Source organism: Ovis canadensis, chromosome 3 (genome assembly GCF_042477335.2).
Source record: "Ovis canadensis isolate MfBH-ARS-UI-01 breed Bighorn chromosome 3, ARS-UI_OviCan_v2, whole genome shotgun sequence".
In the NCBI taxonomy this organism is placed as follows: Eukaryota; Metazoa; Chordata; class Mammalia; order Artiodactyla; family Bovidae; genus Ovis; species Ovis canadensis.
Window position 1 is genome coordinate 7,624,999 of NC_091247.1, and position 26,898 is coordinate 7,651,896.

A 26,898-nucleotide genomic window follows, 5' to 3' on the forward strand; every position below is an offset into this window, starting at 1 on the left:
CTCACCAGCTAAGGTAATGGTGGTGGTGGTGGGGGGGGGGGGGTGGAGACAATACACAAAACTCTGAATCAAGAAAATGACTATCAATGTTATCAAGTATCTAATAAAAATTACATCTGCAAAGAAAACACCAACACGTTACAAGTGATTTTCTGCAGACAGTGGACTATAAATGACTTGTTGAAGTTCAACTTCTTTTTCAAAGAACTTACTATGAAATCACAATGTAATACCTCTGCCCCATTGCATACTCTCCTCCCATCAGCTGCAAACTGCAGGTGCTTAAGAAGAGTTGAACAGGCTCTTTTGGACAAATTCCTAGCCTTTTCCTTTAATCACTCTAAGAACCTCCTGACTTTCTGCTCATTTTTTTTTTCCTGTTCTGAGGTCTCAATGGTTTCAGCCCATCACAGAACCAACACCTACTGCAAAGAACACGATTTATTAAAGACAACTTGTCATCAACAGCATTGATTCAAAAGAACAAAACAGATGAAAAAACAAAAGCAGACTAACATTCTGACCCTTGGAGTGAGACCTGAATTCATTCAGCTTATTCTGTACATGTCCAAAGTCCTGGGGGAGCTTCCAAGTAGGAAGCCTGGGAGTCTCTGGCTCTTGGGGCCTCCCTTGAGAGTCTGGGGTGGGGCGAGGGGTGGGGTTGGGGGGATTGCCAAGGGCAGGTCCTCCCACTGGGGGAGCTCAGTCTAACCTGGGTATGGTCCCTGTGCTCTTTTGACCTTTCTCACAAGGCCAAGGAGAGGGCACTGGACCCAGGCCTGTCAATGAGGCGAATCAGATGCAGTGATTCAAGTAGTATGGTCCAGGAGGGAGGGCAGAGGGACAGGCAAGAGAGAATGCATCAGGGTCCTGGGCAGTGTCTGCTGGGTCCCAGGCTGTGGCCCAAGACTCAGGCTCTGAAGGGATCAAGCTGGGAGTGAACTACCAGTCAAAAAGTTCTGGGAAGAGGGTCACCAGCCTGCTGGCAAGCAGTGTGTTTCTGCCCCATGCCAGGGTCTTTACACACCAGGTCCCCTTACACCCAGCTCTATTACAGAGCTCAGAGCCTTCCCAGCCAGGATCTCCTAGAAAACCAGGAAGGTCCCAGAGGCACGTAGAAGAGGATGCTGGAGGACCTGAAAGGTCAGGAAGATCGTATTTCCACTCTCTGAGCCCTACCCTTCCTCCCCCAAACAAGCAGTTGCCAATCTGCAATAAATAACCAGGAGTCTGAATAAATAGTAAAATCTCCCAAATATTGTTCTGGGAGAGGAGGAAAAAGGCAAGTGAAGCATCCATGGGACAGCCTGGCAGGAGCTGCCTGTGGGAAGCTGTTCCCGGCCCTCAGCCCCACATTCTGGCTGTCAGACTCAGGGAGGCTTTGGGGGGTCCTGCTGGCCGGTCTCGGGAGATGAAGAGGACCTAATCATCCAGCCTTCCAGATGCAAACCCCCTGCCTCCTCACAAAAGGAGGGAGGCTCCCGGTCAGAACAGGCCCAGGGTGCGAGGAGCCAGCTCCTCTACTCCAGATGCCTCAAGACCCCAGTCAGAGCACAAGGGACAGTGCCGCCTTCAGCCCTCCTGAGCAGGGGAGACGCGGCCCTCCAGACCTGCATAGGACCCAAGCCTTTGAGCTCAGCCCTGCCCGCCCCCGAGAGGCTCCCCTTGCAGGGACTCGCCTGCCCTGGGCCGGCACCTGGAAGCCATGGGAACAACTACACCTCCAGAGCACCTGGATCCCAACCTTAATGCTTTTTTGCCTTTGGGAGAGGACCTTTGAGGAAACCTCTGGAAGACTCAGCTCGCCCTCTCCTCCCTCCCTGGGCAGGAGGGCGCTGGCTCTTTACGGGCCAACCGCTCTCAGCAGGTTGGGGTTTCCAAGAATTCCGTGGTGAGGCACTGTAGGCTGGGAGCCCTGGGTGCCCAGCGCTGGGGGATGGGAACAGGCTGCAAAGGCCAAGGATGACCTTCAGGAGCTCTGCTGAGCCAGACTCTTCATTCTGTCTCCAGGGTTCTGAGCCAATGTTGAGGAGAGGGGAGGGGAGGGGCTGGGGATAAGGCAACCTAAGAAAAAAGGGCAAACGGACAGCAATGGAGAGAGCAGTGGACAGAGGACAGCCACACACCCTCTGTGAAAGAGCCAGAGGGAGAGAAAGGGAGACGGAGGCAGAGAGGGGACAAGACAAAGAAACAGACTAGAGGAAGGTCACCTTCCTCCATGCACATGGACACAGACACACACACACACACAGACTGGAGAAGCTCACGCCAGGGGGAATAAGACATACACAGCAACCCACAAGTGCGCGCACGCACGCACGCACACACACACACACACACACACACACTCTCTCTCTCTCTCTCTCTCTCTCTCTCTCTCTCTCTCTCTCAGTGGGAAAGGGACAGAAGGTGTGACCTGGGCCTGGCAGCCTCTTAGCGCGCACACACACACACACACACACACACACTCACTCTCTCTCTCTCTCTCTCTCTCTCTCTCAGTGGGAAAGGGACAGAAGGTGTGACCTGGGCCTGGCAGCCTCTTAGCTCCTTCACAGTGTCACCTTCCCCATGGAGAAGCCCAGGAAGCACCAACCTCCAGAAAAAGCGGTTTCTGGCCCGTTTGCTGAGCACCTCCCCAACCAAAGCCCAGAAGACGGAGCAGGAGGGCAGGAAGGGAGGGGCAGAGCAGAGGCAGGGAGGGGCCCGCAGTCTGCCCCAGCCCCGGGGAAACCACCTCGAGAGCCCCTGCCTTGCTCGTGGCCTGGGCAGAAGGTCCAGGGCTGAAGGGTGGGGAGGAGCCCGGGCTCAGTGGTCAGGAAAGAGTGGGGCACAGCAGGCCCCTGACGGGAGGCCAGGGCGAGACCTGGAGCAGGCCGGTCCAGCATCGGCCCCTCTGGCTGGGACCCCACAGGCTTCTGCATGTCCCAGAAGCCAGGGCACCGGGGTCGGCAGGGGCTTCTCTTCCAAACGTGGGTCTTTTGCCGCCAGGCTACTGTGAGTCTTGGAGTTCCTTGGCTTTCTGAAGAACCTGGGAAACGTCTGTGATAGGGTAATCCTGTGTGGGGGAAAGGCCAACAGTAGTATGCCTCTGAAGTCAGCCTACCCTGCACCACCACAGTGGACCTGGCACCCTGCTGGACCCTGGGCTAAAGGCTGGGGACTACAGGATACCAGACACCTGCCGTCTGTCCAAACCCTGCAGGGAGCTATTGCTACACGCACTGCAGCACTGACTTAACCAACCCAACCAGTCACCCCAAAAGGTCTCAGCCCCTTCCCCAGGACCAAGACTACCTGCCTCACCACCCCCCACCTCCTGCCATTGAGCCCTGAGCTCCATGCACGAGCCTGGACCAGGGCCGGACACTGTCCATGCGTTCGCTCACTGGGTCACCTCAACAGCCCCATGAGGGGTTATGCCAATTTGCCTGTTTTACAGATCGAGTCAGTGAAGTTACTGAATACCAACCCCAGGCCAGGCGTTGGCAAAGCAATTAAGGCTCAGAGAGGTTGCCACTGGGCTTAGGTGACGTGACTACCACAGGAGAACAAAGATGTGAGGCCAAAACTGACTCCTGAGCCCATGTTCTTAACCACTAAGGCCCCCATGTTTCTTCCCCAGGCCGACTGCCATTACCAATGGGCATTATTGCCACACACTGGGTAATAAGGCTGTGTCTCAGCTATGACGTACTTATGCAGAGTACGTGGTTCAGAAAAGCCAAGTCACTGGCCACACTACACTCAAGGTCAGTGGCAAAGCCGGAGTCAACCCAGATCTACCTCGGGGATCTGGACTCTCAAGCCCTGCTACCATTTCCTGATCCTGAGGCAGCCTGTCACAGCGGCTGGCATGGGGTGGCTGCCGGCTAAGTGTCTGCCTCTTGGCTAAAGACCGAGCGCGTCCCCCTGAACTCCATTACCTGCAGGAGTCTCATGTTTACGGTAAAGTCCCCTTCCAGCAACTGCTCCCGAATCAGTCTAGGAAAAACAAGCAACAGAAAGCGCTGGGCCCCTCAACTACTCTGAGAGCAGGCCCATCGGGCCTCTTCCTGCTCCCGCCGCACCACCTGCAGCGAGTTTAGACTGATGCTCCCGAGAATCCCAGAGGCTCAGTCCAGCTTCTTGACAGCAGCCCCCCAGCCCAAAACCTTCCTACGGCCACACTCACATGAGCATGGCACAGCAGACCAGGAGGAGGAAGTCAAAGCGGTTGCTGTCGGCGAAGAGGGAGTCCCAGATCCGGATGACATCAGGCAGCAAGAACTCCTGGGACAGCAGCAGGGTCAGCCAGCGGAAGGCAAAGAACTGGGGCTTGATGTTCTGCTCTTGCTGGGGAGACAGAGGTGTGTGGTAGGTGCGAGAATGTGTGTTGGCTAGTGGCCACAGACCACCATGCAGCCCAGCAGGCGTGAATTCAGATTAAGCAGCAGGCTTGGTGTGAGGTCCAGGCACACCAAGGTGGGGATGGCACCAGAGAGCGTCGCTCCGTGAAACGGGCAACTGCTGCTTACTGCCAGCCAACGCTGCCAGATTGTCTGATTTTTTTTTGAGGGAAGCCAAAAAACCCAGGCTTTTTTAGATAAGCATTTTAGATTTATAAATGATGGCTCAAATTCTTTTAATATACTACACAGATGGTCACTGTGGATTTATGGACAGAGAAACCATTATTGGGCACTTACTGTAAGCCCGGTCTTGTGCTTAATACGTTAAATATCTCACTTATTTACTCCATACAACAACCGCACAAGGCAATTATTCCCAATGGGAACGGGCCCTCTGGTTGGCCACAGTGGATACTACTGACTGAAAAGCCTGATACAAAACAGCAAGCTATAATTCCACACTTGGTTAAAAAGAGATGTTTAGGTACATTTTCTCGTTCACAAAACTGTTCCTGTTTATAAACAAATATTCTTTTTACTGAGGAATTCCCTGAAATAAACATGAAATGTTACTCCCAATAATTTTTTTGGGGGGGGGGCCGCCTGGGTCTTAGGTGCAGGATGTGGGATCTAGTTCCTTGACCAGGGATTGAACCTGTGTCCCCTGCACTGGGAGCACAGGCTTAGCCACTGGACTACCAGGGAAATCCCTCCAATAATTTTCTAAATGAAGTTCACACTTCCTTTCTGGGAGGACTCCAACAGGCTGAACTCAAAGCATATGGTAAACTGTGTGCCAGGTAAACACCTAACACTCAGGGCACCAACCCACCTCCTCTCATCCTCAGCCTGCCAGGCTCCAACCACCAGCTTCCCCACCTCCCCGCCGCACCTCAGCACCTGGGTCATGGCCCCCTGGCAGCAGCAGTCAGTTCTAATCCTCAGACTCAGGCCAGTCCCCACCCTGGGCTCAGGAGCCTGCTGTCCTCTCCCCCTTCCTATCTGCCCTACCCTGCGTGGCCCTGGGGGTCCTCACCAGTTTCAGGTAGAGTTCCACGTCTTTATCCTTCAGGGTGGAGTACACCTTTTCCATCTTGTAGGTGATGCCACACTGTGAGTCGTCAAGGCTCTTGATAAAGTTGTCCCGGATCTCAGCCATGAGGTTGGTGAAGCAGAAAAAGGTATCTGCCTCAGCATGCTCTGGGAGAGACGGGCAGGGTCAGGGCAGCTGTGAGAGGACCAGCTGGCTTGCAACACACCCCACCTCTCAACTATGTGAGCGCTTACCCTCAGCTCTGAGCCTCCACCAAGTCAGCCCACCCTGGTCAGGCTGCGTCCCTCTGTACCTCCTCTGTCTGTGACCACTCTCCACACCCCACTCTCCAGTCCCAGACCAGACATAATTTTTTTATTTTTGGCCATGCCAAACAGCTTGCGGGATCTTAGCTAGCGCGCTCCACAGTGAAAGCAAGGAGTCCTAGCCACTGGACCAACAGGGAATCCCCACCTCTTTTTTCTCACAACTCTGACAACACTGTACACTGACTTTGCAGTTGATTACCTGTTCTGCTGCTGACATTTTAAAAATCATTATTTAAATCCATTCTTTCAGCTTCCTTTCTATACAGGAAACAGAAATCTCCTCTACTCATCTCCTCTACCAGAAATTCAGTTACAAATATGAATAGATCAGTAACCGGGGGCGGGGGGGGCAGTTTCCCTGGGTGGTCCGGTGGCTAAGACTCCAGGCTCCCAACGCAGCGGGCCCAGGCCCAATTCCTGTTCGGGGAACTAGATCCACGCAACTAAGAGCTGTACAGCTGTATAAATATATATAAATATATATATTGTAAGAGATCAGTAAACACCTAACATTCTAGAAAGTTCAAGCCAGGAAAGATCTCAGACATGATTCAGGCCAACCCCCTTATCTGACAGAGAGAATGGAGACCCCTGTTTTGGGGTGGGTGGAGTGGCACAAGAGCTTGATAGAGCCCATCAGTCCAGCGCCCTTGGTCCGTTTCTCCAGGAGGCAGCAGCAACGAACGTGAGCGGCCGGGAGCCCACCTGTTTACCTCTCCACTCGCTGTTGGGGTCGGTGGCAAAGGTGTAGTAGAGGGGCCCCACGATCTCGTTCATGCCCTGCACGTAAGCAATGCCGGGGTTGAGCTTGGCATAGATGAACAGGATCCGCTCCACCACCTCCCAGTGGGCCTCACAGCCGTTGGGCAGCACCACGTACTCGTTCATGGAGGGCGCCGAGTTCTTCTGTGGGGAGCTCATCTAGGGGACAAGGGCAGGGGCTCGGTAAGAAGGTGGGGGACGTGACAGACAACGAGCCGAAACTGACTTCCATCTCATGGGCAACCCAGGGATGTGTCCAACGCCACTGGGAAGGAGCAGATAAATCCACAATGGGCAACATTCCGCAAGCCAGAGGGACTGAAATCTAATAATTTAGTGATAAAAGTCAGAATGGTGCTTACCTCTGAGAAAAGGGGTACCGACTGGAGAAGGGCATGAAAGAACTTCCTGGATGATGGAAGTGTTCCATGTCCTGATCTGGCTGACAGTTAATGTAGGTTTATACATGAGGAAACGTTCGTCTAATTGTATACCTAAGGTTTGTGCTTTTCTTGTATGTAAGTTATAGTTCAATTCAAAATATGTCAAAAAAAATAGACAACAGGTAAAGATTCTTGAAGTCAAATGCTGTGGGGGGTTGGGGGAGTGGAGGCCTGCTCCAGCTGAAGTGACTAAAGAAACTCAACGTTCCAGCGCAACGCATAAACCCTAACTTGGTGCTGGTAAGAATTCAAAATGACAAAAACATTCTTGGTACAGGGAATTCCCTGGCAGTCCACTGGACAAGACTCCTTACTTTCACTGCTGTGGGCTCAGGTTCAATTCCTGGTCAAGGAACTAAGATCCCACAAGCTATACAGGGTGGCAAAAAAAAAAAAAAATTATTGACACAACTAGAGGACACCCGAACCAGGATTGGATGTGAGCTGTTATTACGGATTACGGGTGACAGATGTGACAGTGGTGAGGAGGAGGATGTCCTGATTCTCAGGGGACGCCTGCTGAAGGACTGAGGGGTTAAGGGGTCAGGACATCTGCAAATTTACTCTCTATGTAACACACACATAAACACGGCAAAAGGTTAACAACTGGTGAATTTAGGTGGAAAGTATGAGGGTGCGTGCTGTACTCTTCTTTCAACTTTTCTGAATATTTCAAAATCTTCATAAGAAAAAGTTGGGAAATGAATGAAGAGATGATTTCGGTAAAAACTCACACAATAGAGCAGAAGACCCCAATGTCAGGATCCCTTGGGAGTTTTGTAAAAGTTCAAGTGCCTGCGGTTACCTGTATGAAGGTCACAGGCACAGCCCCACAAGGTCAGAGTATAATGCTGTCCTGGAAGCCCAGGGTTTTGAGAACATTAAGCGTCCTTTTCCATGATATATACACATCTATACACATACACCTGTGTACATGTGCACACACTAAGACGCATATATCACTAACATTTACCAAGAGGGTTTTATGGGCAAGACAAAGCCCTACAAGCCTTCCTGCTTAATGCCCAAAGCAGCCGAGAAGATTCTTTCCACATTAGTTTCAAGATGAGGAAACAGGTTCAGAAACGCTAGGCCACTCATCAGACATCTCGCACTAAGTGGCGGCACTGGACTTGGACCCAGGCTGGCTCTAGAACCCGCGGCCCAGGCCTCAGAGAGTGCCAACTGCTTTCCAAGACTCTGCACAGCCACGACCCTCAGTTCACCCTCTTGGAAATTTAAAAGCCAGACAGGGTGGAAATGATCATGCCCAGTATACAGAAGAAGAAACAAAGGCCCAGGAAGGCAAGTCTGGTGTTCCTTGCTCAGCGTCAGTCAGCTCTAACTCAAACCGCCCAGCCCCTGGACCCAGAGGCCTAGGGATGGAGCTTGTGGTCTGGTTCTCCCACCAGGACTGGGTCCAAACCTAAACTCAATTCTCAGCCACCAATTATTGTAGTGAAAGGAATGATAGAAGCCAGGTCCTCATCTTTCCAGGAAGATGGAACATCAGCAGCCAAGCAGGACGACCACCAACTCAGGCAGCTACGGGGTCATTAAGCCAAGCGTCTGGCACCTCCTGAGGCACCTTGCTCTGCTGTGGGCAGGTGGAACCAGGGGATCAGCCAGAACTTCCCAGTCACTCCCGGGAGGAAAGATGGCTGGTCTCCAGGAAACAAAGCCCTGATTGGTCATTCCACCGGGTGGGGGCAGGGGGCGGGCAAGTGGAGCTGCTACAGTACCTGTCTGTAGCTTGCTGGGAGTTACAGAGGATTCTTCCATTGCTGGAGGACAGTGAAAAATTTTTAGAAATAAGTCAAAGCTCCAGGTATGAAAGCAGTAGGCGTTAAGGAATAAGACAGTACACCTTTTGGAAATAAGCAGCTTCTCAGAATCACCTAAGTCTGCTCGAAGCCTGAGGTTCCAACACGCAGAATAACTTGGCCAGCACGAACCCTTCCTTTCTCTGAGGTCTCTCCCTTTCCACCCCAGGCCCTGCCCCTACCAACCACAGCACCAGAAGGCCTCTCCACCTCCATTACCGCCTCTCCCATCAACATCCTCACAGTGTCCACAGCAATCTTTGGCAAAGACAGTATTATATCCTTGCTCCAGGAATGCTGCAGCGGTCCCCAGCCCTCAGGACAAAGGCCCGTGTGGCCTCACCATCACTCACTTCTCCAGCATCCTCTGGCCACCCTTCCCTTGCCCTTTCCCCTACCCAGCTCAGGTTGGACTCCTCCTTCCCTTGAACACACCCCACTCCCTCCACACATGCCCTCCTCTCCCCTGGAAGGCCCTTTCCTCTTCATCCTTTGAGCCTCAGGTTAAATGTCACTTCCTCAGCAAAGTCCTCCCTGATGCCCAGACCAGGTCAGGCCCCTGCCCATCACTGTATCCACGGCACTTCACCACACTTGCAGTTCCTTTTCTAAGTACTGCCTCCACCACAGACCAGAAGTGTGGCCCCTTCACTGCGCAGCAGGGCACCCCCCACCCCCAGGCACTGTGACACCAGCCTTCGAATCTGATTTTCAGAAAAGAGCTCGGAGGGGGATGGGGCAGGACCAAGGCTGCTCTGGGTAACGGTCAGGGCAGATGGTCAGGGGCCCAATGGCCTGTGGCCACTATCCCAAGGAAGCAGGAAGGAAAAGGCTGTCATGCGGAGCCCCTGAGGCCCTCAGGTTGCCTCTCACATTTGTGACGCCGCTCCGGTTCCGAGCCACCGTCTGGGATTTCAGGGTCGTCTGCTCCACCCGCTTACGAAGGGTCTCGAATTCGTTCTGAGGATCCAGGATGAGGAGGCAGGGGTACTCAGTAGCCCTCTGGAAGAAGGATATGTCTGGACATAACCTCCTGCAAGGGGAAACAGGAGAGGACTGTTTCTCGGCCAGAGGGTTTGAGGTGTCTCCTCGGCCCTTTGCTGCCAGGTGTCCCAGCCTCTCCAAAGCCTTCTGTGTGAGTTTAAGTTAGGAGCATTTTATTTCAAAAGCAATGTAGTCACCGTATGTGTGTACATACCCAAATATCGTACGTATGCTTACAAACAGATACACACACACATATTTTTAAGTGTCCTTAGAATCTCACAGTCTAACTCTTCTCTTAAACCACGAACAGCTTTTCATGTCAAAAAGATAATATGTACAAGAGCATGAACTGTTTGTATTGTGGCTAAAGATGGTAACAAAGGTTTCATTAAGTTATAAATTGTACAATACCACACAGCTGGGGAGATAAACAATCAAGTGGGGAGACGGTCTCTAGAATGTGAAAGTTTTTAAAGTGTATGTATCGCAGCATGCACGCAGACTTCTCAGCTGAAGCTCTCTGCAAACTCGCCCTCCAGGAACACTGAACAACGCGCTACAATCACTACCAGGCTAAGAACCTGTCTGCCCAGATCTGGGTTCAAGACACGGTTCCTTCTTAAAACAGGGCGATGAAACACCTCGTGAGTAGAGGCTCCCCAACACCAGCCTGAGAAGGAAGGAGGCAAGAGACCCACTGTCCCTCCTGGCTGAGCAACCTGGGCTGGGGTCCCACGGGGGCTGTCTGGTGGGGTCGGGGGGAGGGGCGGGCCTGGGCACAGTGAGCACAGGGGAGGAGCAGCCCTGGGTGGCGAAGGGCTGGTAACACAGCTGACAAGCAGCAGGGGCGGAGAGGGAGGCAGGCGGACAGATTCTAGAACCCAAGCTCTGACCACTGCGCCACTGCAGACAGGCCCTCAGCTCCTCACCCAGCCACGTGGCAGAGTCGCCTGCTGCTGTGCCCCACAGGCCGGCACAGCCCGCTGCCCACACTTCCCCACCAAGAGGAACAGCGCGCGCACGGTATAGCTCACAATCGCTTTCTGACCCTGTCACTCCTCTGCTTAAACCCTTTGGGAGATTGCCCCATGTCCCTGGGATTGAGTCCAAGGTCTGACCCCACCTGCCTCCGGTGGGGCCTCAGGCACACTGGCCTTCGCACCGCTCCTTGGATGGCCCAGCTCTGAAGGCACTCAGGGCCTCCCCTGGGAGGCACCACAGCCCTCCCTTCCCCCAACCCCCCAGGCTCCTCAGAATCTCAGCTGCTTCCTCAGGCGAGACGTCCAGCTGCCCTGAAGCATCCTGAACTCTGCCTTCTGAGCAGTCACCACAAGTGCGAGTGACACGGAAGACCCATTTTGTTGAACATCTTGTCTTCACATCTTCCCCCTCAGCTTCCAAGTTCCTTAAGGAGGGAGACCCTGTCTGTCTAGTCCATGCTCAACGCCCCAGCCTGGCACTGAGCCTTCACATAGGAGAGCCTAAGAATTTGTTAAAAGAAGGAGCAGATGAATCCACAGGTGCCTGGGCTACAAGTGACACCAAGGCAGGGAGAGAGGGGAGCTGGGCACTCAGGCCAGCACCCCGTACCCCTGCACCTCGCCAGGCTTGCTGTTCCTATGGCCTGGACTCAGCTACAGGGACAACTCCCCGGCAGTTCCTCAGACACCTCCCTGTGGGGCTGGGCTGGGCTGGGCAAGGGCAGAAGCGGCGGAAAACCCCCAGAAGCCCCAGGGCCGGCTCCCTGCCCCAGCGCCCTGCTCACCGGACATCTTTGTCGATCTGCAGCAGCACCTCGTTGTCCCTGAAGTACGTGTTCCACCGGCTGTCAGGGTTGGGGTTCAGAGGCTGTGGGGGAAAATGAGCCACGCTGTCCTCGGCCGGCTAGGACCCCAGGGGCAGACCCCAGTCTCAGGGGCCTGAGCAGTAGCCCCGAACCAGCATTCCCAGCAGAGACACAGCTACGGCTGAGACGGCCTGCCAGACAGTCGAGCGGCAGCACAGGCCCTTCCGCGGCCTCCCAAACCTCCATCCTCATCCACACCCCGCAGCCAAGCCCCGAGGTCGGCTCTGAGCACTTCCCTGCTGGGCAGGGACTCTACCCTTCCCTGTCTACAGCTCCAGAACGCTGCATATAACAGGTGCTCACTAAATACTTGCTGAATAAATGAATATTGCATCGCTAGGTCTCTCTGAATCTAAGTCATCAATACTCTGAGTTGCCAATTCCAGTCTTTGGAGGATCAGGCTGGGTCCAATCCATCTCCATTTCCCGACTGGAGGGAGGAGTTGGGTATTTGCAGATAGAACAAGGCTTCCTCTGGGCTGCAGAAACACAGTTTACCCTCACCCCAGCCCTGCTCTGACTCCCTTCAACTACAGTATCACAGAAGCTTCCTGGAGGAAGGGGGCTGAGGAGCCAATGTGCGCAGGACTAGGCTCAGCGCTGCACACACAGCACTCCTGGATCTCAGTCATCGCTTGTGGTCCTGACTGGGCCTGGAGCCTGGGGAGACCATGGAGACTCAACAGCCTTTGGCAGCTGAGATGCCAAACGCAGAAACGAGGTGCTGGGGTCAGGGGTAGTGGGGGGCGGTAAAAGGGAGTAGGATCAGCAGCACCTGGCCTCTGGGCTGAGGGACCTCGCCCACCCCAAAGCCCACACCTCTCCCCTACCCCACTCTGTGGCCTCGGTCCTCACTGCAGCCCCCTACTCACATGGTCCTCAAAGGTCACATCCTCCCTGGACACACCCATGTTGGCCTTGGCGATGCCAGGCTGGATGATCATTTCCCTCAGGAACTGAGAATATAGCTCCCTGGAGGAGAGGAGGGGAGAGAGGGATGAGCCCGAAGACTGCAGAAACAGGAAGTGGGTTGGACTCACACCACTTGCTCTGCCCAATACAAAGGCCCTCCCGCCATCCTCCTGTGTCAGGGTGTCACCTCTGCTTGGCCAGGATGGAGGTCCATGAGGCTCTCTCCAAGGGGAGGTAGTTCAAGAGAATCTGCACACACAGAGAGAAAAGCAAAGCTCTGGCGACTCCCCCAGCCCAACCCCAGAAGGAGACGGAGGCTGACAGGCCTCAAGGAAAACGCCTGATAAAGCCCAGAGAAGGCAGGACGGGCTAGGTAAAACGCAGGAACGCAGGCACGGGCTGGGGGTAGCCTCCCCTCTTCTCCCCACTGGTTTCCTCGTCCTTTATCCTAAAGCAGCCCTTTCTACTGAGTTCCCTCCCACAGACTCTCCCAAATGATGATAAAACCTTGTGCTCAAAGGAGTTGGAAAGCAGGACACTGGGCTTCTGCTCCCACCTCAGCAAAAAGCTTTAAGCAAAGCATAGCCTTTTATTGTCCCAATCAGCATCGCTGAGCTGTCTGGACCAGGAAGCAGAGAGCTTTGCGGGCATTACACAGCATTCCATCCCCAGGGGGATCCCCGAGGGGATGCCAAGAGAAACAGAAAACCCAGAACCTCCCAGAAAAGCTTCCTGGGACAAGCAAGGAAACGCAGAAAATAGAAAGAAGGGGCCAGGGGTGGGGTCAGCCCATGCAGGAACCCAGGGACTCTCAGCAGAGCAGAAGCCCCACCCCCGGCACACCCACCTTCCAGCAGAGGCATCGCAGTCCGCCCTCACAGGGGATGCCTGTGGACACAGCAGGCAAAGGTCACGCCCCTGCAGAGTCCCAGAACCCCCCAGCCCTCCACCTCAGAGCTAGTCGGCAGGGAGTGGAGTGGGCAAGAAGTACTTCTTCAAGAATCGTTCTCTGCCAGAAAGACTGCTAGACGATGCTAATCCTATGTCTACTCTCTCTGTGACCCCCGTCTGGAATGTTCTTTGGAGGATGACAGCTTCTGATCTTTGATATTTCTTCCTCAGAGCACCCTTGACCAACCACACCACCTCTTCCCAAATAAAGTCAGGGACCTTGACATAAACAATAATGGCTCCATCACATCTCTTTCATGGCATCCCTCGCAAATGGGAATGTATAATTTGTATATTTATTTAACATCTGTAACCCCTAATACTGGGGAAAGCCCTAGAAAGATGAAGACCAAATCTCACTGTTTCGCTACATAGCCCAGGGCAGGTATTCTGTAAGCATCTGTGGAATATAAACTAAGCTCTGAATGCTCAGTGTTTTGTTTTACAGACTTAAAATTTCACTTAATCTTTACTATAGCCCTAGTAAGTAACAAAGATCAGCATCACTGTCCCCATCTTACAGATAAAGAAACTTGTCTATAAAAACAGAGCAATCAAGGACTCCAGCACAGGTCTGACTCTAGAACCCAGCTTGTAACCATTGCCATAGACTGCCTCCCCCGGGGCCTGACAGATGCTTTAGCTCAGCACAGATCCCAGAAACCCCTCAAGATCTTCAGGGCCTAAATATCACTCCTGAACCGGAAGATGAGCTTCTCCTGAAATACTGTTGGGATGCTCGCTAAAGCAGCTGTTGCTACAGTCTCCCTAGTACCGTGAACAGCAGCTAGAATCCTCACCTCAGAATCTGCATGGGGATGCCGGGGGCAACTCAAGCGTCCTTGCTGACAAAGTTACAAAGGCAGAGCAGTCACAAGAAGCTACCAGAACACCCTGGGGTATTTTTAAAGACATGCAAGAGTCTCTGTGCTGAAAAGTTACCCAGACTAGGGAGGGCAAAGTCAAAAACTGCTGGGGTTCAGCTCCTTAAAGTGAGTGACTCAAGGCTGGAATTTTACCATGAACCAAAGTTCACTGTTGCCTGAGTTGGCTTTGATCCTAAGCCACGGAGAGAACCAGGAACCGCTCCGTAGCTAACCAAATTCTACAACACAGGAAGCCTGCTGAGGAATGAGAAAAGACCTTTCTTCTGTTCAAGAAGTCTCCCCCCTGCCCTCCAGTTACTCCCAGGAAGCAATCAGCATCGCTTATGGGCCAATGAGCACCAGGTCTGTGTGTGCATGTGTGCGCACTTAGACACTAAAGTCATGTCCAACTCTGCAACTCAATAGACTGCAGCCCGCCAGGCTCTTCTGTCCATGTGATTCTCCAGGCATGGATACTGGGTTGCTATTTCCTCCTCCAGGGCATCTTTCCAACCCAGGGATCAAACTCGCGTCTCCTGCACTGCAGGCGAATTCTTTACCACTGAGCCACTAGGGAAGCCCAGTCTAAGGCCTACACGCATGCTAACCGAGGGCACCACTGCTCTGAGATCCAAGCCGGGGGCATCCCTGGTTATTCAGCTCCACAAAATCTGAAGAAGTTCCCAAAAGGCAGGCTGGTCCCCAAAACTGGTCAGGTGTGGCCTTGGCTTGCTGCCCCTCCATCTTTGTCACAAGGCTGCTCCAGGAAAACCCTGAAAATGGAGAGTTGCCTCTTACCACTAAAACTGAGTTCCCGAAGCTTTTCCAAGGCAATCATGGGCTCCTTCAGGACATCCTGGAAATCTGCAATCCTAGAAGGAGGGAGACAGAGGCAAATGACCCACAAACCCCAAGATGACAGGCTTAGTGACCCCTCCTAAAGCCCACAGCTCCCTTACATCTCCAGTCTCCAACTTGTTCCTCCCTATCCCTCAGGACACAAAGATGCAAAACACAGGCAAAACCCTGGCTAAAGCGCAGCTTTGAAGAACTACAGATTACTTTTTCCTCTTAAATCCAGAAATCTATAGGATACTCTTGCCTGAAGGTTCTCAAATGAACACCATGAAATCAGACACATTCTAACACTTACTGAGCCGGCATTTACTGGCCACTTCCTGCTGGCCAGGTCCAAACCACACTGTCTCTATCTGAATTCCAAAAACCCTTAGAATCAGGAGTAATCTGATCTGTGGACAAGGACCTGTGTAATCTGCACCCAGCATCCCAAGCTCAAAAATAAAACCATTAGAAGACCTCTGGACCTGCGGGCAGGCAAGGACAAAAGGTTTAAAAACTGGAGGAAAACTGAAGAATGAGCAAAATTAGCCAACGCTGCAGGATTTGGCCCCGGGGATGGGGGTGGGGGGAACAGACTGGAGAATCTAGGTTTTCTAGCATTTCTAGTAAGAAAAGGGTACGTGAAAGGGGAAGATTTGGATAGAGGAGGTTACTGGGGCCAAGGGTTAACAAGGGGGGAGAAAGAGGGTGGGGGGTGCATCGGGATCGGGCATCAAGGCCCTAGAAAAGGAAGACACCAGGGGGAAAGGATCCAGGGTGCGGGGGAGAGAGAGAGAAGGGGCAACACCGAGGGGCAGAAGAGATGTCCCCGTTCCGTGGTCCCCCTCAGGCCCACAGCAAAGAGGCTGAAAAGTGGGCGCCCAAAACCTTCAGCCCGCGGAGGGGTGGGGGGGGCGGCGAGGGGGGGAAGTCCCGATTCCTAGCCACATTCGCTGCCACCCCCCACCCCCGCAGGTCAAAAGGGACAGCATGGAGCAGTGGCCTGGCTGGTCGGCCCTGGTGGCTCCTCACCGGCTCTTGTGCAGACTCGACATGGTGTTGACTTCCGGATCTCCCCCCCGCTGCCGCCGCCTCCTCCTCCTCCTCCTCCGCCGCCGCCGCCACCGCCCCTCAGGGACGCGGGGCTCTGGGCAAAGGCCTCCGACCGGAAACTCAGCCGCAGGCGCGCGCGTTCCGCACTGTCCCACCCCGCCCCGTTCACGTGCCACTCCCGCTCCCTGCCACCATCAGACCGCCCGGCGGGGGGCGGGGCGAGAGGACGCCGGAAACGAGGCCCCGCCTCCGCCCCGCCCCCCCGCACCTCACTGTACCTAGTGCGTCAAGTTTGAGGACGCGCAGGTGACCGGCGCAGACCGTGCGCACCGAGGCTTATGTCTTGCCCTTGCCTGGAGGTTAGGAGGGGCAAGCTTGCGTACGCAAACCCGCCTTTCACCTGGTCCTCTTCCTTACGGGTTCCACACCTGCAGTGAGCTGCTAGGCTGTCGTTTTAAGAATGTCCTGATGATGGTGTAGTCGAGAAGTCGCGTCCGACTCTTGTGATCCCATGGACCGTAGGTAGCCCACCCAGCCTCCTCTGTCTGTAGGATTTCCCACGCAAGAGTACTGGTGTGGGTTGCCATCTCCTTCTCCATCGGGGATGTAGACCCCAACCGCCTCGCTAAACAATACAGGCCTCCCTGGCTGGTCTTTTCACTGCTGAGCCCCGGACGCCTATAGGAGTGATCACAATTCAGTGATTCCTTGATTTTTGGATTTCATGAATATGATATTTACCATAATATCAGAACAGAAAAGGGAAAACAAAATTTCAGGATCCTTCCCAAGAAAAAACAGTTGGCAGCCATACATATGTGTACTTATGCACTAATTGTCCTTATTTTTTAATGTCTCCACAGATCGGTGAAAACTTTGTCACTGGACTGTATAATCTTGAAATCTCCTCCAGCTCTCAGTTGGTGCCCACCAAGACTTCACTGCCCCATGGCCCAGGCACAGACATCTGTTCCTTTACTCACTCATCAGTTTCTGCTCCCACTGTGTGCTAGGTACTGTGCTAAAGGGCTCCGCACAGTACAAAGGTTACATTCCTTTACATGAAATATAAGAAGTGAATAAATGTTGACTTAATTGCTGGTGGCTCAGACGGTAAAAAAAGATCTGCTTGAGAGACCCAGGTTCAGTCTCTAGGTTGGAAAGATCCCCTGGAGAAGGGAATGGTTACCAACTCCAGTATTCTTGCCTGGAGAATTCCACAGAGGAGCCTGGTGGGCTACAGTCCATGGGATCGAAAAGAATGGGACACAACTGAGCGACTAACATTTTCACTTTTAAAAAAATTACTTAGTTGCATAACAAGAAAGAAATTTTTTTTTTCCCAGATAAAAAGAATACCAGACAGCTGTTTGAAAGTTTGATTAGGAAGACAGGGAAAAACACAAGCCATGTGTTAAGAAAAATAGACCATTGGCTATCATTTGGAAGAAAAAAAAAGATCTATTCCTATCTAATATCTGGCTGAAAAATTAATTCTAAATGAATTGAAGCTCTATAAGGGCAAAAACCTATGGGATTGAAAGAAAAATATATAGAAAAAACATTTATAATCTTGGAGAAGGAAGACAGAAAGCCCAGAAGCTATGAAAGATAAGACAGATGTATAACTACATAAAATTTTTCAGTCTCTAACTTCCCTGGTGATCAGTGGTTGGGAATCTGCCAGCCAATGCAGGGGAGACGGGTTCAGTCCCTGGTCTGGAAGGATTCCATATTCCTCATGGCAACTAAGCCCATGTGGGGCAACTACTGAAGCTCAAGTGTTTCGAGTCTGTTCTCTTCAGCAAGATAAGCCACCACAATGAGAAATCTGTGAACTGCGATTACAGAGTAGCCCCCTTCTTGCTCCATGGGGTCACAAAGAGTTCACTTTCACTTTCACTTTCCCCTACTTGCTGCAACTAGAGAAAGTCCGTGCACAGCAAGGAAGACCCAGCATAGCCAAATATAAAGGAATTAATGTCAGTCTCTTAATGAGTGAAAGACAAGCATCAATATGGAAAAATATGTGCAGCTTTTATGATAAAGGGTTAATCTTCATAACATAAACAGAGTTCTTAAATCAACAAGAAAAAGAAACACCCCAAAAGGGAAAAGCAATCATTCATTCAAGAAATGTACTCAGTGCCTCTGATGTGCCAGGTATATCCTAGGTATTGGGGATTTAGTAATGAATAAAAGACAAAATCCCTTCCTTCAAAGCACTGAGGTTTTAGTGAGGGGAGTTAGATGTTAAATAGGGTAAGTAAGTAAACTGAATGGTATGTCAGATGGTGATAAATTCCTACAGGGGAAAATGAAGCAGGAGTAGGTTGTGGGATGGACACTGAGTTTGAGTAAGCTCCAGGAGTTGGTGATGGACAGAGAAACCTGGCGTGCTGCAGTCCATGGGGTCGCAAAGAGTCAGACACGCCTGAGCGACTGAACTGAACTGAGGTAGTGGGAGGGGGCTGCAATTTTACACAGAGGGATCAGGAAAACCGCTCTGAGGTGATGTCCAAGCAAACATCTGAAGGAGGCAAGGCAACAGAGCAGGCACTTCAAAGAAGAAAGAAAAATCCGATCCCTGAAACGACACTGACTTGGACTCACACTCGAACAACCATATCGCGCTTCTTGGACTCAAAAGAATCATCAGTATTTATTACACCCACCGTCACCAGGGTGTGGAGAAACAGACCTCTCAAACAGCTTTCAAAAGACTTGATGTGGTACAGCTTTTTCGTAGTCGTTCGACACGCACTAATGCCATTTTTTAAACTTTTTATTATTGGCTGTGCTGGGTCTTCACTGCTGCACAGGGGCTTTCTCTAGTTGTGGAGAGCAGGGGCCCCTCTCCAGTTGCAGAGTGCAGGCTTCTTGTTGCAGCAGCTTCTCTTGTCACAGAGCACACTACCGCAGGTAGGCTGGGTCGTTGTGGCTCCGAGGCTCTAGAACCCAGCCTTAGAAGTTGCGGCACATGGGCTTAGTTGCTCCACAGCATGTGGAATCGTCCTGGAGCAAAGATCAAACCAGTGTCCCTTGCACTGGAAGGCCGATTCTTCACCACTGGATCACCAGAGAAGCCCCAATTTTTTTTAACTTTTTATATTGAAGTATTGTAAATTTTCCCTCAGTGGTTTCTTTTTTCTTTTTATTTTTCTTGGCCAAACCACGAGGCTTGCAGAATTCCAGTTCCTTGAGCAGTGACGGAACCTGAGCCTCTTCACTGAAAGTGTGGGAGTCCTAACCCCTGGACCGCCAGGGAATTAATACAATTTTACCCGCTTCTGAATATGATCATCTGTAAATGACTCATATTTAAAGCATACACTTCTATGGGCTTAGACGTATGTGAAACCACAATTAAAATAATACACCCATCACCCCCAATGGATTTCTCCTGCTCTTTTCTATCTCCTTCCTCCCCACCTCCATGCCCAGGCAACCACTGATCTGCTTGCTGTCACTATAGATTAGTTTGAGTTTTCTAGACTTAATTTTTTTATCTGGCTCTTTTCACTCAGCATAATTACTTCAAGATTCGTGCATGTTGTAGCCTGTATCAGCACTTTTCATTGCCATAGATTCCATTACTAGATGAATCAACCATAGTTGATCCATTCATCTGGGTTGAACATTTGGGTTGTTTCCATTTTTTGTCTGTTACACTGAAAGCTGCTATGAACACTGATGCAAAAATCTTTCTGTGTGCCTGTACTTTCTCTTTCCTTAGACTGGAATGGCTGGATGAATTTAAAATTTTTTTAATCTGCTAAACCATTTTCCAAAATGGCTGTATCATTTTATAGCCACTCCAGAAGCATGTGACAGTTTCTCTTGTACCATCTCCTCACCACTGGTGGCTCAGATGGTAAACAATTTGCCTGCAACGCAGGAGACCTGGGTTCGATCCATGGGTTGGCAAAATCCTCTGGAGGAGGGCATGGCAACCCATTCCAGTATTCTTGCCTGGAGAATCCCCATGGACAGAGAAGCCTGGTGGGCTACAGTCCCAAAGAGTCAGACACAACTAAGTGACTAAGCGTGCGTGCACACAAACACACACACACCTCCTCACCAGCACTTAGTGTAATCGGGTCTTTTTTATCTTAAGACATTCTAGTAGGTACATAAAAAGTGAAGTGAAAGTGTTACTGACTCAGTCATATCCAACTCTTTTCTACCTCATAGACTGTAGACCAGCCCCAAACCCTCAGGCTCCTCTGTCCATGGAGTCCTCCAGGCAGGAATACTGGAGTGGGTAGCCATTCCCTTCTCCAAGGGATCTTCCCCACCCAAGGATGGAATCCAGGTCTCCCACATTGCAGGTAGATTCTTTACCGTCTGAGGCAGCAGGGAAGCCCTGTGGTATCTTCCTGATGTTCTAATATGCACTTCAATAAAGATTAACCTTGTTGAACATCTTTTCATGTGTTTGCCATCTATGTATCTTCTTTGGGAAAGTTATCTGTTCAGATCTATTAAAATTTTCCCGATTTTTTCTACTGAATTGCTTGTTTCCTTGTTGAAATTGAGTTTGGGGAACTCTTTAAATATTCTGGATGAATGTATTTTATTTTTAATTGTGGCAAAATGAACGTAACATAAAATTTACCATCTTAATCATTTTTAAGTACAATTCAGTAGTATTAAGTACACTCAACATTGTTGTGGATCTAATCTCCAGAATTCTTTTCACCCTGAAAAACTGAAACTCCCACTAAACAACTCCCTATTCTTCCTCCCCCAGCCTCTAGCAACCTCCATTCTATTTCCTGTCTCTATGAATTTGACTACTCTAGGTACCTCACGTAAATGAGATAATAATAAGAGTATTTATCCTTTTTGTGACTGGCTTATTTTGCTTAGTATAATATCCAAAAGGCTCATCCATGTTTCAGCATGAGTCAGAATTTCCTTCCTTCTAAAGGCTGAATAATATTTCATGTTTTCTTGATCCACTCATCCATCAGCGGACACTTGGGTTGCCTCTTCTTCGGGGCTACTGAAAATAATGCTGAGGTGAACCTGGGTGCACAGATATTTCTTCAAGACCCTGTTTTCACTGCATTAGGGTATATATCCGAAAGGTAAATTGCTGGGTCATATGACACTCCTATTCTTAATTTTTTGAGAAACTACCATACTGTTTTCCATAATGTCGACACCCACTTACATTTTTACCAAAAGTGCACGTTTCAATTTCTCCACATCTTCACCAACACATTCTGTTCTATTTTTATCATAGTCATCTTAATGGGTACGACATGGTACGTCTTTTAATTTTTTCACTAAATTTTTTCCTATTTTTTGGTTGTGCTGGGAGACATTTGAGATCTTAGCTTCCCCACCAAAAATCAAATCCATGTGCCCTGTAAAAAGTGGTGTCTTAACCACTGAACCATCAGGGAAGTCTCCATCTGTCTTTTTTAAATGTGTGATCTGTAGATATTTTCTTGTGGTTTGTGGCCTGCCTTTATAGGCTTTTTTTTAAGAGCATTAGTTCCTAATTTTGATAAAGTCTGAACAATCTGTGATGTCATATCCCTCAATCTTTTACCTAATCTGATATCACAAATATTTTTCTCCTACAGTTTATAGTTTTAGGTTCTATTGTTGGGGCCAGCGTGAAGCAAGCAGGAAAGACTCCGACTTGAAGCCTGCCACCCATCTTAGAAACAAGCCGGGAACTGGGCCTGAACCCTGCCCAAGAGTGAGGAAACCGTTGCTAGTGAAAACCAGGTCTCCTGGAGACTCCCCTTACGACGACAAAGGGAGATGGTAGTTGAGGTCAGGCTGCCCCTGTTAGATTAACCATGGAGACATCCCCCCTTGATGTGTAATCATCCCCCTCCCACCCCCCCCCACCCCCCCCACCCCCCCCCCCCCCCCCCCCCCCCCCCCCGGCTTTAACCTTAATTGTTCTCCTAGTGCTTACTTGTTGTAAAGCTCAATCATATACAACAAAAAGGTTGCTAACGTAACAAGTCACACAGTCTGGGCTATAAAACTGTGTCTCTCAGAAACATCAGGGTCCTTGTTGGGAACTGATTCCCCTTGGACCCGCTGGCCTAATAAACTGTACTCCACTGTCCTGAGTGTCCTTTGAGGTCTGTTTTGTGACTCTGGATTCCACGACACTATATTTAGATCTGTGATTCATTTTAAAACGTTTGTGACCCACTTACAATTAATTTTTGTAAATAGTGTGGGGTATGTATCAAAGTTCATTTATTTTCATATGAATATCTAATTGTCGAAGCACCATTTGTTGAAAAGGTTATCCTTTTTCCAACTGAATCAAAATCAATCATGTACTTGCAGGACTTATTTCTGGACTTTCTCTTGCATTACACTGATCGCCTTGTCTACCCTTTTAGCCTCAAAACACTACTTAAGTATTTCTGTAAGCCTTAGAGCTCTACACTGTAGCCCTGTAATTCTGTAGCTCTATAAATTTTTAAAGTTAAGTAGTGTTAAGTACATCAACCCTGTTTCCTTTTTAAAGGTTATTCTGGTTTTTGACCTTGATAATTTGCGTTGTATACGAACTTCAGAGTCTGATTGTCAATTTCTCAAAAACAAAATCTGCTGGGATTTTGGTTGGGACTTTTGAAACTACAGATCAATTTGGAAAGAAGTGATATCCTACTATTATTGAATCATCTGATCCATGAACATAATACATGGCTCAATTTATTTGGATTTCCCTAGTGGCTCATTTGTAAAGAATCCGTCTGCCAATACAGGAGACCGGGGTTCGATCCCTGGGTCAGGAAGATCCCCTGGAGAAGGAAATGACGACCCATTCTAGTATTCTTGCCTGGAGAATTCCATGGACAGGGGAGTCTGGTGGGCTACCGCCCATGGGGTTGCGAGAATGGGACAGGCCTTAGTGACTAAACGACAGCCATTTATTCTGGTCTTTAGTTCCTCTTGGGATTTCTCTGGAGGCTCAGACAGTAAAGCGTCTGCCCACAATGCGGGAGACCTGGGTTGGATCCCTGGGTTGGGAAGATCCCCTGGAGAAGGAAATAGCAACCCACTCCAGTACTCTTGCTTGGAAAATCCCATGGACAGAGGAGTCTGGTAGGCTACAATCCATGGGGTCGCAAAGAGTCGGACAGGACTGAGCGACTTCACTTCGTTTCTCTCAGCCATGTTTTGGTAGTTTACAGTGTACAGGTCTTACACATAATTGAGGCCTTAAAAAGCATCACTACGAACAAAGCTAGTGGAGGTGATGGAATTCCAGTTGAGCTATTTCAAATCCTGAGAGATGATGCTGTGAAAGTGCTTCACTTAATATGCAAGAAAATTTGGAAAACTCAGCAGTGGCCACAGGACTAGAAAAGGTCAGTTTTCATTCCAATCCCAAAGAAAGGCAATGCCAAAGAATGCTCAAACTATGGCACAATTGCACTCATCTCACTCTCTAGTAAAGTAATGCTTAAAATTCTCCAAGCCAGGCTTCAGCAATATGTGAACCGTGAACTTCCAGATGTTCAAGCTGGTTTTAGAAAAGGCAGAGGAACCAGAGTCAAATTGTCAACATTCTCTGGATCATGGAAAACGCAAGAGAGTTCCAGAAAAACATCTATTTCTGCTTTATTGACTATGCCAAAGCCTTTGACTGTGTGGATCACAATAAACTGTGGAAAATTCTGAGAGAGATAGGCATACCAGACCACCTGACCTGCCTCTTGAGAAACCTGTATGCAGGTCAGGAAGCAACAGTTAGAACTGGACATGGAACATGAGACTGGCTCCAAATAGGAAAAGGAGTATGTCAAGCCTGTATATTGTCACCCTGCTTATTTAACTTCTGTGCAGAGTACATCATGAGACACGCTGGGCTGGAAGAAGCACAAGTTGGAATCAAGACTGCTGGGAGAAATATCAATAACCTCAGATATGCAGATGACACCACCCTTATGGCAGAAAGTGAAGAGGAACTAAAAAGCCTATTGATGAAAATGAAAGAGGAGAGTGAAAAAGATGGCTTAAAGCTCAGCATTCAGAAAACTAAGATCATGGCATCTGATCCCATCACTTCATGGCAAATAGATGGGGAAACAGTGGAAACAGTGTCAGACTTTATTTTGGGGGGCTCCAAAATCACTGCAGATGGTGATTGCAGTGATGAAATTAAAAGATGCTTACTCCTTGGAAGGAAAGTTATGACCAATCCAGGTGCTGCTGCTGCTGCTGCTGCTGCTGCTGCTGTTGCTAAGTCTTGTCAGTCGTGTCCGACTCTGTGCAACCCCATAGACAGCAGCCTACCAGGCTCCCCCATCCCTGGGATTCTCCAGGCAAGAACACTGGAATGGGTTACCATTTCCTTCTCCAATGCATGAAAGTGAAAACGGAAAGTGAAGTCGCTCAGTTGCGTCCAACTCTTAGTGACCTCATGGACTGCAGTCTACCAGGCTCCTCCGTCCATGGGATTTTCCAGACAAGAGTACTGGAGTGGGTTGTCGTTGCCTTCTCTGGACCAACCTAGACAGCATATTAAAAAGCAGAGACATTACTTTGCCAACAAAGGTCCATCTAGTCAAGGCTATGGTTTTTCCAGTGGTCATGTATGGATGTGAGAGTTGGACTATAAAGAAAGCTGAGGGCTGAAGAATTGATGCTTTTGAATTGTGGTATTGGAGAAGACTCTTGAGAATCCCTTGGACTGCAAGGAGATCCAACCTGGATCTCCTAAAGATCAGTCCTGGGTGTTCATTGGAAGGACTGATGCTGAAGCTGAAACTCCAATACTTTGGCCACCTGATGGGAAAAGTTGACTCATTGGAAAAGACTGATGCTGGGAGGGATTGGGGGCAGGATGAGAAGGGGACGACAGAGGATGAGATGGCTGGATGGCATCACTGACTCGATGGACATGAGTCTGGATAAACTCCGGGAGTTGGTGATGGACAGGGAGGCCTGGCGTGCTGCAATTCATGGTGTCGCAAAGAGTCAGACATGAGTGAGCAACTGAACTGAACTGATTCCTGCAGGTGTGGTAAGTCGCCTCAGTCATGTCTGACTCTTGTGACCCTATGGACATAGCCCACCAGGATCCTCTGCCCATGGGATTCTCCAGGCAAAAATACCGGGGTGTGTTGCCATACCTTAGTCAGCAAAGTAATGTCCCTGCTTTTGAATATACTATCTAGGTTGGTCATAACTTTTCTTCCAAGGAGTGAGCGTCTTTTAATTTCATGGCTGCAATCACCATCTGCAGTGATTTTGGAGCCTCCCAAAATTAAGTCTGACACTGTTTCCACTGTTTCACCATCTATTTCCCATGAAGTGATGGGACCAGATGCCATGATCTTTGTTTTCTGAATGTTGAGCTTTAAGCCAACTTTTTCACTCTCCTCTTTCACTTTCATCAAGAGGCTTTTTAGTTCCTCTTCACTTTCTGCCATTAGGGTGGTGTCATCTGCATATGTGAGGTTATTGATATTTCTCCCAGCAATCTTGATTCCAGCTTGTGTTTCTTCCAGTCCAGCGTTCCTCATGATGTACTCTGCATATAAGTTAAATAAACAGGGTGACAATATACAGCCTTGTCATCCACAAAATTAGTTATCAGAATTGCGAGGGGTATCACGTCAGAAAGGATTCCTCAAGAAAGTAGCATCTAAGCTGAGACAAGAAGGACAAGAGGTGTGTGTTGGATAAAGATGGGAGCAAGAAAAGTGATTAGTAGGGAACAAATGGCTCAGACGGTCAAGAATCCGCCTGCAATGCAGGAGACCTGGGTTGGATCCCTGGGTTGGGAAAATCCCCTGGAGAAGAGAACGGCAATCCACTCCAGTATTTTTGCCTGGAGAATCCCATGAACAGAGGAGCCTGGAGGGCTTCAGTCCATGAGGACGCAAAGAGTCGGACACTACTGAGCGACTAACATACACACACACACAGACACACACACGGGACAGAAGATCATTAAAAGAACCAAAAGTGCTTTAAACTGTCTGGATTGGAGAAACGAAAGGATGGGGGCGGAAATGGCAAGCAAGGGGAAAGAGTGGAGAGAGAGAGAGACGCGGGTGCCGATCATCCTTGTCTATGTTAAGGGTTATTTAGCAAGGAAGTGCCCTGATCAGATTTATTAGTTTTGGAAACATTCACTATGGAACTATGTAGAGCATGAGGGAAAGGAGCAGGGGGTTCCATCAAGAGGCTGTTGCAGAAATCCAGAAGCGAAACGATGGTGGACAGAGACTGGCCCTACTGGAGGAGGAAAGGGGCCGGTTTGAGAGATCCTTAGAGGATTTGACGACTTGGACAAGGAGCTGAGGAAAACGGCAGGGGCCAAAGCCGACTCCCCATTGCCCAAGGTGATAGCCGAGGCGCCTGGAGGGCTTAATTAACTAACTGGAGAAGTAGCACCGCGTTCGGGAAGAAGACGGTGAGTGCTTTTGGACGCGTGGGAGTGAGCTACCTGCGGAGAAGCCAGGGAGAGACGTCCAATAGGGCGCTGGATCGAAGGGCAGGCGCTGGAGGCGCCTCGTCGGTGCTGACGAGGAAGGTGGAGTCAGTCCGCCCTTAACCATTCCCAGGCTCCGGGGAACCTCAGGTCAGAGCGCCGCCGGAAGCCGGCGTCACCGAGCCGGTTTCCCCCCCCCCCCCAAATCCCATCAGCGCCCCAGCCCCGCG

At 50.2% G+C, this 26,898-nt stretch overlaps 1 protein-coding gene and 1 long non-coding RNA gene across 4 annotated transcripts; one reads left to right on the top strand and one right to left on the bottom strand.

Moving 5' to 3' along the window:
* Positions 1-426: 426 nt before the first annotated feature.
* On the bottom strand, positions 427-26,826 carry TBC1D13 (TBC1 domain family member 13). 3 transcript variants are annotated; one of them, XM_069582266.1, is made up of 12 exons: positions 26,684-26,826; positions 15,142-15,215; positions 13,374-13,414; positions 12,714-12,775; positions 12,487-12,586; positions 11,534-11,616; positions 9,655-9,814; positions 6,467-6,674; positions 5,428-5,591; positions 4,175-4,335; positions 3,927-3,984; positions 427-3,058 (listed from the first exon to the last, which is right to left on the bottom strand). In XM_069582266.1, the coding sequence occupies exons 2-12, from the start codon at positions 15,179-15,181 to the stop codon at positions 2,993-2,995; spliced, it is 1,143 nt and encodes a 380-aa protein (XP_069438367.1). In that variant the 5' UTR covers positions 15,182-15,215; positions 26,684-26,826; the 3' UTR covers positions 427-2,992. The 3 variants fall into 3 exon arrangements, with proteins under 3 accessions (XP_069438367.1, XP_069438365.1, XP_069438366.1); XM_069582264.1 differs by lacking the exon at positions 26,684-26,826 and adding an exon at positions 16,216-16,442; XM_069582265.1 differs by lacking the exon at positions 26,684-26,826 and adding an exon at positions 15,497-16,225.
* Positions 16,511-17,345, top strand: LOC138436558 (uncharacterized). The gene is made up of 2 exons (XR_011255471.1): positions 16,511-16,758; positions 17,100-17,345. It is a non-coding gene; the product is annotated as an uncharacterized lncRNA (long non-coding RNA).
* Positions 26,827-26,898: the final 72 nt, after the last annotated feature.